The sequence below is a fragment of the Apteryx rowi genome, unplaced genomic scaffold (genome assembly GCF_003343035.1).
Source record: "Apteryx rowi isolate R43461 unplaced genomic scaffold, aptRow1 scaffold_110, whole genome shotgun sequence".
Lineage (NCBI taxonomy): Eukaryota > Metazoa > Chordata > Aves > Apterygiformes > Apterygidae > Apteryx > Apteryx rowi.
In genome coordinates this window covers 1887534-1898543 of record NW_020447309.1, presented here as the reverse complement: position 1 = coordinate 1898543, position 11010 = coordinate 1887534, and the positions used below count along the sequence as shown (strand labels likewise).

General features: G+C 41.3%; 1 protein-coding gene across 1 annotated transcript in view; it reads right to left on the bottom strand.

Annotated features, from left to right (window-relative positions):
* Positions 1-464: 464 nt before the first annotated feature.
* Positions 465-11010, bottom strand: part of WIPF1 (WAS/WASL interacting protein family member 1) — a 38980-nt gene continuing 28434 nt past the window's right edge. Inside the window, exons 7-10 of the mRNA XM_026075522.1 lie at positions 10475-10589; positions 8329-8635; positions 6766-6879; positions 465-5218 (exon numbers count right to left, since the gene is read on the bottom strand). Coding sequence (XP_025931307.1) covers positions 5163-5218; positions 6766-6879; positions 8329-8635; positions 10475-10589 — 592 coding nt within the window. The 3' untranslated portion in view covers positions 465-5162. The remainder of the gene's footprint in view (positions 5219-6765; positions 6880-8328; positions 8636-10474; positions 10590-11010) is intronic.

The following is an 11010-nucleotide window of genomic DNA, read 5'->3' as shown; positions in this document are numbered from 1 at the left end:
AGTGTAGTATCACTGATCAAGTTTTTTCTAACATTCTTTATCCTAAACTAAACTCATCACTTCTCTATCTATGAGTGTCTCACCATCACCACATAGAAGAAGCCTGAAGTTCTTCGCATCTTTCCACTGCGCTGCCAAGGATTGGTGTGTGGCAGGGGAGGAGCGGCCGTCCCCCATTCCCACCAGCGTCATTGTTGAACTCCTCCTGAAGCTGAAATCTGTTTCTGCCGAGCAAGCAACCGTGGCTGTTTTCAGTGTAACAGTCTGCACCACCAATTAAATAAAAGTAAAATTTATTTGGCATAGGACAGAAAAATAAGGAGAAAAAAAATCACATACAAAATAAACGTTAAGCAGAAAAATATCCACAGAACTAGACTAATATTTTATAAAAAGCTCAAACTTCAAGCATCTGATAAAAATGTTACTTTCTGTTCAGCCTGTGTTTTAAGTTCTGTTCCTCTTCCTTTCATAGTCGTGTGGCTTTAGAAGTCCAAATTTAAAGTGTCTTCCTTTGCATGTATTACTTTACGATCATTTATCACAAACGAACTGTATTTCAAAAAGGCAACATACTGAAGTGTATTACTCCCTTTCTTAAGACATGCCATTTCCATTTTTTCTCTCCTAATCTGTCTGCCTAACTGCATACTCAGCAACTAAGAACAYACACACGTGTCCTGCTTCTGCTGAATACCTCGAACGCTCCCCTTCTCATCAGTGCTCCAGATTTACATGTTAACTAACTGGCACAGACAGTTTCACCTTACAACCGAAAAGGTCACCATTTTCTCCCGACGTACATGAGGAAACATTCCATGAACTAGCTACATTTAACATGTTACTGAACATCTTTTACCTAAGAGATTCACCTTAATTTTCTGGTGAATACAGTTCAACAGATTAAAGTTCATACAATATATATTACACAGAGTCAATGTACCGCCATAACAGGTTCTGTTCACACATGACTGTAAGACAGCAGTGTTCACAGTATTACAATGAGATACTACATACATGCACATTTTATCTTGATTTGTACTCTAGTATTGATTCCAGACTTCAGCAAATTGTTTTTTACTTCCATGAACACTCTTCTCCTTTTCAGAGTCCTGTAGCTGAATGGCCCTCTGTCTGCGTCTCTTGACCTTCTGCTTGAAACAATTCCCAGTTTGATCACCCAACTCCAGTCTTTGTTTCCAAGGGGGAAAGTACAGTTTCTTTTTGCATATTTTTGCTCATAAAATTGTTGTGCTGCAATATATGTGAAACACGATAGCAGTTTAGTTTCCTGGTCCTCTGCTCCAACAGAGCGCAACTTCCACAAGCGACATGTAAACAGTTGTTGCTACAAGTAGAAGCTACTGTCCAGCTTTCTAAACAACAAGCTAAGGAACTTCTTCGATAGTTCAGTATTGCAGGAAAAAAAAAAAAAAGGGTTCTCATGACTCTTTTAGTGCTGGGAAATCCTGGCTTCTAAACAAGAACCTTGCAACCATATTTAAGTAGCTCATTTACAGAATTACACGCTTCCTGAATCACAGGTTGGGTTTCCTGTAACAACTCTGAACATTAATCACTGCGACCTCTTCTACCAGTGTCTGATGCAGATATAACATGTGCTTCTCCTCCAAAAATATTGAGCAGAAATAATTGTTATATGGTACAAAAGTTATTCCCATTTTATTTACTTAGTTGAAGTACACAGAAATGAACACCTGTGGCCATTGCCACGCAATGCAAGTCTTAGTGATGACATAAAAGGTAGTTTGAGGTGTGACTGTTGCTACTACAACACCATTAAAACAAACACAGTAAATCCTATACGCAAGCGGTGAATCAAATTTAGCCCTCTAATAACCCGTGCAACCATGCTGAAGTCAGCTGGGCTGTACAGAGAGCAGAGAGAGACACTGCTTCTGGGAAAGGGTTAGGTTTCCAGAGACATACCAACAACTTACGGTGAAGTTCCCAGTGGGAGACCAGTTCCACTTAGGTCTCCCCTAAAGACTGATTCAACAGTCCCTCCATACACTTAACTCAATCTGAAGTTAGCTGACTGAGCATGTTACAACAGCAGGGCTTGGCTCAAATGCTGTCTAATGCTACTATCAGCACTATTTTACATTAGGGCATGGAAGAACAATGCCTATTAATTTTTATAGTGAGACACAGAAAAGTTGACTAAAAAAGTCATAAGGCACCACTGGTTCAATGAGTTTTGTTTTTTTTTCTTTTTTAACATTGCATAGTGAAATAAATATTTTAATATTGATCATATTGTAAATAGCTATGGATATATGAAGCGATATATTGAATGATAAAATGCTGCATTGTTCTGGAATATATCTAGGGAATTTTACAGCAAAAGATACAAATGGTAAAGTTGTTGTTACATGAAAAAAAAAACCCTTCTTTCTGCATTTTTAACATATTTTATCTATATGCCAAACATCCATTTCAAAGAGGTTTCAATAGTACAAGAAAGTGCTAAAAGACAAGCAGCTCGGGTTTCTTGGCATGTTGACTTAAGGCCTTTTACACAGCACATTTTTAAGTGAGATTGAAGTTGATTTGCCAAGTCTTTGGTTATTGCCCAGAATTTTTGGTCAGAAAACCTTGCTCAGGAAATCAAACAGAGAATATTTTGAATTATGCAGGGAGTTGGCAGAACAATGTGCAGCATTTTCATTGACTTATTCAAAGTAAAACAGTCATGCTGGAAATAGATAAGTTACAAAAATGTATAGCTTCTGGATTTTTCTCAGATTTTTGGCTGCATAACTACTTGAATATTAATAAGGATTTGGCAGGTCAATGTATTGAAAATATTGTATTCTTAAATTCAAAATGTCATTCCTCAGAAAGTTATAAGTGCTTCAGTTTAATAACATGAATACAATAATTTATCCTTTAAGTTATCATCCTAAAAATCTTATTTGGACTTCTATTCACATAATAGTATGCCAAAGAGATCGGCACTTTGCATAGTGCATATACTTAAGTGACATCAATAAAATACATTTACAAATTCAGTATTGAACTGGGCTTGATCCCAAGGTGCACCTGTCACATGGAGGTCCCGTTACTATCTATTTAAGAAACTCTTACGGCCATGATCCTACAATTAGATTTAGATACATCCCTGCGCCTGCGCAGATTTAATTGCAGATTCAAGACCATAAATAGTAACTTAAAGTAGGTCATTAGATACAAAAATGTAAAAACGGGTACATAACCAAATGCTATCACAGCTAACATAGTTTTGTAAACAAGTACCGAAAAGGCCAAATTAAGTTAGGTCTGGCCTAATCCAACTCTGTCTGATGCCCTCGGTTGGGACAGTCTCGGCTGTAAGGCAGGAGGGGGCTCTGGCCCGCCACGGTCACTGACAACGCAGAAGACCCTGCACACAAGCGCTTCTGTGGGGTTCAAGCTCTCTTTGGCTAAAGTCCCTGGATTTCCAAGGACTGACCTCATTCTAGCCTCAGAGTGCACTTAGGATCATGTCTCCCACACCAGGGAAACATTTTCCTAACCTACGTGACTATTTTTTCTGATTTTTTGTTTTGTTTTGTTTTGAGCAATACCCTGTGAAACATGCCCACTGACACAGGCTTTGTAGGGAGTCCAAGGAGTAAGCTGAAGAAACAGATACTGCTGAGGAGACAGGAGAATTTTTTCAGAGCTAACCTTCAGAAGTCCCATTAATAAAGAACTATTAATCAGCAATATTTCAAATCCAGAATTATAGTCTTCCTCTGATTTCCGAAGGCTTTTTACATTTACTTAGATCCATTTATAAAATGCACTCACTCAATTAACTCTTTTCTCAAATACAAAATTCAAAAGCCATTAAACAAATCAACTGATCGTCACAATGTGAGAATACTTTACTCTTTCTTCTATTAATGCAAGGCTGGCGGCTCTCTGCTGAGATTCCTTTCAGCACGAGTTGAAAGGACAGGCTTCATGGTAAACTCAGAAGGCCAAATCTTTCCATTTTTCTTGAATGAGTGAAGACAGCAATTCTGGTGCTGATGCTTCCGTTAGAATACACTAACCCCAGACCTCCTTCACTAAATCAAAGGGCTTTCGTTTATGCACATTTCTTGACCTCAGCTGCTCTGCTATAACATAGTCAAATACAGTCTCTCTGAGGCTTGTGAGCTAAGCCCCAAGAAGCTTTTTAAGTAAAAAACCCCATGATTTAATTGTACCAAGGAAACAACTGGAGAGCTTATGCAATCTGCGAAGCACTGATGTTAGCGATGCTTCACAGAAAGAGCTTGTAACTACAATAATTGCTGCATTTGCACTAAGACTGCTTTCTGAGGAAACTTTGCATGTAGTCTCACGTAGAGAGCATTATAGTAATCCAGGCCATGGATGGCTGTGGGCTGATCCACATCAAAGTAGGAAAGAATTAGGTGACTAAAAGCATAAGGCTATTACAAAACAAGGTGGGAAGGATAGAGAAGATATTTTTATGCTGCTGAATTCTTAATTTATGCTTTTCTTTGGAAGATCCTCCACAGATAAAAGCAAGGCCAGGCACAGTCCATCCTCGGGGCAGGATGAGCCATCGATGGTTTAAAATATGGTTTGCTTGGCTAAGCTGAGGTGCAAAGATGTAGGCTGCAGTCTTGGTCACCACGTAGTAGCACTGGCTTGCAGAAGCACTTGGGCCAAGTTAAGCATGCAAAGAAGGATCCATGGGACTCTTGGCTATGCAGTATTCTCTGTTAATTGTTTTTTAAACAGAAAATAAATTGTACTTTGCCATTCAAATAATACAGCCACTGTACCCCAAATTAATGAGACAGTTTTGTTCCAGCCATCATTAAATTCAAAGGCAGATCTATTGGACTCAAGGGGACAGGGCTGGACCCCGTACGCATGATGTACGTATGTTGTATATGTGCCACCAAATGCTTTTCATGACAGCCTGCAATATAAGCAAGTAAAATTGATAGCTTTAAGCAACTATAGTTCATAAGCTGCATCTATCACTTCTGTAATAGAGACTGAAGTTTATTCCAGCTGACAAGCCAAAAGTAGAAATAAAGCAAGACAGACTACTTTCCGATGATGTGGACAGGAGAACTGACTCGAAGGAAACTTTAAAACAGAAGTTGCCCAGGGATGGGCCAGAACCCATTTCACCTTGGTATAGGCGGAAGAGGGGGAGCACCTCTTTCTTTTCGGCCAGAGCCACCTGAAAGAGAAAGTAAGTTTTTTGTGTTACTTCTCCCGGCTTCTTTTCATGTGAGAGTTCATGTCTAAGCCATTCATTATGCAACTGGTGAAGAACTCCTCATTTTCTTGTCTAACCATTTTACTAGAAATTCTCTGTAGAGTTTCTGGTTAGTTTATTAAACAACAGTATACCAACTGTATTTTAATGAATGCTATCCGCAAATGCCTGGAAAGCATATATATTTCTGTCCTTTGGCCCCTCTTCAGAACAAATCGATAGCTCCTGTTAGCCTTACTATTTTATGCAAACACATAAGGTCTTAGTGCTKCTTGAACACATGCAAATTTCAATGAAAGCTCTAAATGTAGTAAGACCTCAAAGCTCTTAATATATTACCCTATATGAAGATTTTCATTCCAGACTCATGAAAGTAAATATAAATGTGTATAGCTCTTTGCCTTTCCTTCTGGAGTGATAGGAAGGGGTGAAAGCTAACAGTGCAAAGTGAAGGGTCAGAGACTAACAGGAATTTCTACTCCAAACCTCATCATTTGGAAACAGCAGAGAGAGAGAAACATCTGAGTGTACAGATGATTACAGGCTAACTATGAGCCACTGAAGTGACTGGTTGTGAAAGAAGTAAATTGATCCTTGGGTGTATCAGGTGAGATACCACTAATGGAGATAGGAAGTATTTATGCTGCTGTAGAAGACATGGGTGAGACCACAGCTGGAACAGCATGTAACACTGATTGGAAAAGACAAATTCAAACTGAAGTGTATACAGATGCAACACTGATGATCAGCGAAAAAGAGATCTTATCTTGAAAGAAGAGTCTAGTACATCCCGGTTTAATCAGCCCAACGAAACAGAAACTGAGAGGGAGTATGACTGTTGTCTTAAAAAATATTGGGGCTTTCACACGCAAAAGGAGAGAGGATAACTAAACTAAAGGATGATGTTGGCACAAGAATAACTGAGCCATGAATTAATTTAGACGGGAAATGAAAAGGAAAGTCCTAGAACAGCCTTTCAAGAGGAGTAACAGGGACAAACAACAATCAAAATGGTCCTAAGGTGAAACTGGGGATTTTGTTGTTCTGTCTGCCTGTAGCAGAAGGGTCCAGATATAATGACAGAGAAGGTCTCTTACAATACGAGAAGGTCTCTCAGGAAAATGAACAATCCCTCTACCTCCTCCTCCCGCCCTGAGCCTCTACAGGTTCAAATTTGAGACGGATTTTATCTGCAAACTTGCATTTAGTGTTTTCTGTGTGGTGGAGAATGGTGATCAGGCTGTTAGTCTGAGAAGTTTTGAAACCTCAGTACCCAATCTCTTCTCCATTCACACTGCCTTTTAGGATGATTGCTTTATGCTGACAGAAAAGGGGGATCAACAAAGGAGGCATTAGACTGAAGGAAGCCAAACTATTCCTGGTTGTAATTGTCTTCAACTGATCAAATATTTACTCCTTACTGGGAAAACTGCTCTATGCTGTACTAACCYTTTCAAGTTCATAACTGACATGCTGAAACTCCAACACCAGAGTTGGAACAAACTTACCTCTGCTTTCATTTCTTGCTAGTTTACTTGGATAACTTTTGTTCACAGGTACATATGGCTCTGGAGGTGGCAAGTCAGATATAGGATGGAAAGAAAATCTGCTCTCCCACTCATCTGAAAAAAATAAACATACAGTTTACTGGTTAATTTTCTGACACAGCTGCAGAAAGTCATTTGACATGATATTTCATGGAAATCAGTGCTACATTCCCTTCCAYGTGTAATAGATCTGATTATATAAATATACATACATACATATACATACACATAGCCCTGTATGTAAGTTATTGGAAATGCATAATGTCTCCTACTACAGAACAGTATTTCGTTCCTGGGTATAGATTTTTCTGATATTTAAACTTTGTTGATATACAGAGCTCACTAAAAGCACACTGAGTTATAAGTAGTGTTTTTTGTGTTTCAATTTTTATACAGGAAAAAGAATATTTGGGGGCATTCTGATAAAACTTATGATGACAGAGAACCTTTTAGCATGCAAGTAGAGTGAAAAATGGCTAAATGCATCAGTATCTCGTGGGACTACAAGGACCTTGTTGACATACTTATTGACCATACAGGATTCTAAAGAATAAATAAAGCTGATCTGTTTCTTAGTTAAAATAATGGGAAAAATGTCTCTGTTCTGTATTTGAATTTGGATGCTCAAGGAGGAAAGTATGGGCCATCTCAAACTTGGTCATTTCCTGACTTGGTTGCTTCAGGACTTTGCAACCATGACAATCTTGCAATATTGTTGTATTTTATTGCATAATGTAATGAACAGCTGAGTAAGTTTTTCCCAGCAGCTGAACATGTGGTTATTTGCTGAGATCCAGTTTTTCTCTCCTTACTCCTAATGGTTGCAATTACAAACTGGTATGTGAAGGAGCTGCAGGTTCTAAACCCTGAAAGTGATTGATGTAGGAAAAAATGTGTTTGTGACCCACCTGCTTTATCTGATGTGTAAAGAAGGTTCAAAAGGGTTAGTTACAGATTTATCTTCTGTTTGCCTTTTTTAACCTTATAAATGTCAGAAATACCAATTTTGGCCTTCTGTAATTTACCTTAAAGGCTTATCCATACATTACAAATATAAACCTTAATTAAAAAGCATGACGAATCTTTAAAACACAGCTATTGTGGATCTCACCTTTTCAATAAGCACTAGCAAAGCAAGAGAAACTCAACATCTTCAACAGTTTTCTGACAATTTCTTCCCTCATCTGTTTTTCAGCTTCCAGTTTTTGAGTCACCATCTAACTTAGTTTGAGACTCAGTATCTGTATTGACAACTTTGCAGTTTTTTCTGTGTATGGTTTATATATATATGTATACACACACTATATATACTTACTATATATAGTATACTATATATAGTCTCTATGCATACGTACTCCATTCCTACCTGGCAGGATTAATTGAGACTCAGATGACATCTCTGTAGATCATAAATTAAGGGTCTGCACTAGAAGCAAAGCCTCTAGCCCAAGTCTGGTTTGCTGTGTTGAGGCCAAGAGCCTCCCCAGGGCTTCTCTCCCAGGCGACCCCTGCGAGYGGGCTTACCGTCACACGACTCCTGGAAGCCGTTCCTGACGGCGGGTGCAGGCGGCGGCGGCGGCGGCGGCGCTCCGGTGCCTGGCCGGTCCGGGGGCAGCGGTGGCCTCGGCCCCCCTCTCTGGCTTTCCAGCCCTGCGCGGGAGGGCAGCTGCGGAGTAGCCGGCAGGGCTCTCGACGTGCTGCCGTTCCTGCTCAGGGGAGGTGGTGGCGGCAGGGGGCCTGGAGTGAGACAAGAGTCAAGCACACGAACACTGTCTGTAGCAAGAATTACTCTGCCGGTCATAAGCAGCTGCCTGTGTCTGACTGCCTCCTGCTAACAACGGGAGAGGTGGGCTTGTGTGGCCCCTCAGCCCAAAGGAGGAGCCTTGGCAATGCAGGGCCTTCAGCGCCCGCTTCCCTGCTCTCCTGGGCTCTCCAAGAGCTCATGCTGGCTTGCAGGGTATAGCACAGGCAGGGTATATCTAAGCATAAATGCACCTTAATGCTCATATTCCCATCTCCCTCAGCTACAGTAGCTTCTGTAGAGGAGCTGATCCTTGAAGACACTTTTAAAACACTCTAAACAACACTGGCCTCAGTGAGTAGAAATTACGGCTGGAAGTCAGGACACTGCGGAGGTCCAAACCAAACCCTGTTTCCTTTCTCTATGCTGTTGCCAGGCAAGAAGACGTGGAGGAGAAGAACAGCTCTGTTTCCCACAGAGGCTCTTTTTCCATAGGGGTGGTCCACTCAGGGCGCCACTGACAGAGCCTGCCAGTGGTGTACGGGGGGATCCAGCCCGGGAGCGGCAGCGTTAAGTGGCACGGCATCAGTTCTCTCATTTATAAACATATCTGCTGCATGCCGGGTTTTGCTGTAATTGGAGCCTATCCACCTCCCACTGAATTGGAAACAGACCTCACACACACACTTGCATTTCCACTGTCAGTGCATCTGARTAACTGGCATGATGACAAGGCAGGACAAATACACAAGGCATATTCCACACAACATGGGACCAGAGCTGCATCGAGGGCAGGTCAAGGGTGTTTCTCTGCAAGGAGGCAGCAAATAAAGGCAAGAAAGGCCAACATTACCCAGTTGCTGCTCTCCAGCCAGGTGACCATGGTAAGGACACCAGGAGACCGAGAAGAGGGTGTGGATGTCAAAAGGTCTCACTGCCTCTCTGTTCGGCATAGTTGGGCAATTGACAATTATGTTAATTTTTATGAAATGCTTCCTTGTCCTGATGAAATCTAGTTACAGATGTGCATTTTGAAAAAGAGAGCAGTGGATAATGTGCTTCTATGAAAAAGCATTGAAACACATTGCAATAAACATGCTGTACTTCAGGTTTTGTTCTTTTTTTTTAATTATTAAAGCTTGCCTTCATAGAATGGTTTCTATGGGTGAGAAGCACTTAGCAACTTTCAGAATAGTTTTGCTTGCTCTCTCTCAAGCCTACCTAAGACCCATCATCTATATTGAATGGGTGCTGAATAAAAGAATTTACTTTTACAATTTATAGCTTCAACTTCCTCCTACTTATTATGTCATCAGAAAGGTAGTGGTGACTTGCTAAGATCATGCATCAGAAAAGACGCAAACAGCAAACCACCTGTGGAAGCAGAGGCCATCATGGAAGAAGTTCTCAGAAGTGTTTGAATAATCACAAATGCTCTCTGCAGCTTTGCTCTGTGCTCCCCAGCAGCGCGGCTGCTGCAGGTGCTGCATTATAGGGGATATACAGGGGATAACGGGGCCAGTTAAAGGAGCTGGAAAGCAACATGGATGGCTAGAGCCTCTGGTAGACCCTGTGAGATTCATCCTTGCTGTGCAGGACTGGGTGGGTTTGAGATGATTCCAGATTATTATTCCAAAGGACTAAATGAAAGGCAAAGCCCAAGGAGGTTCCCAGGGCTGCCTTCTAAGCAATGCTTCTCCCTTCCCAATGTTACGGGGTTTGTGCCTGGCTGTTTGCACCTTAATTCCCTCATCTCCAAAAGGAAAATCATCTGGTATTAAGAGAGCTAAGTTACAATGTGCAATTCTTAAAAATTATGAACGATAATATCAAAGGACAATGTATATTATGAAATAACTCTGTGGAGACAATTCTATTTTTAGTCTCATTTGAAATGTGCACACAGTAAGTAACAACAGTTAGTCACACCACAACAACTGCCATTATACTTGACAACTGTTGGATAGGTCTTTTATTAAAATAATTTATATTTTGCTCTAAGTGTTCATGCTTCCCAGCACGTAGGAGGTCAGATTTTGCAAACCTGTATTCAGGGGAACGCTACCATTAACTTAAACTGGGTTATTCCCAAAAGTAAATAAATAACTGTCACCTGACAGAAGCTAGAAAAAAAGCAGGGTCCTTGCATTAAGGAATGTAACGGACAACCCCCCTGTTCGTAGCCCCCTTTTTACTACGGTAATAATAGTGAAAACGGCCAAGATCTGCCAGAGTATGTAAGAGTTGGCAGGTGATGCATAAGGAGGTCACTTAAGCCCCCAGGATGCCCACAAACCTTCGTCTTCCCTTGCGGAACCCCTTGTGCACAAAAGCACCCTTTCCCCGCCCGCAGAGGAGCCGTGCGCGGCTCGGCAGGTTTCGCCGGGCAAGGAGCTGCCTGCCGCCGCGGCGCCGCGCCCTGCTGCTCCGGCTCTTTGGGCGCCTCCGGCCGGGACAAGGCTGCG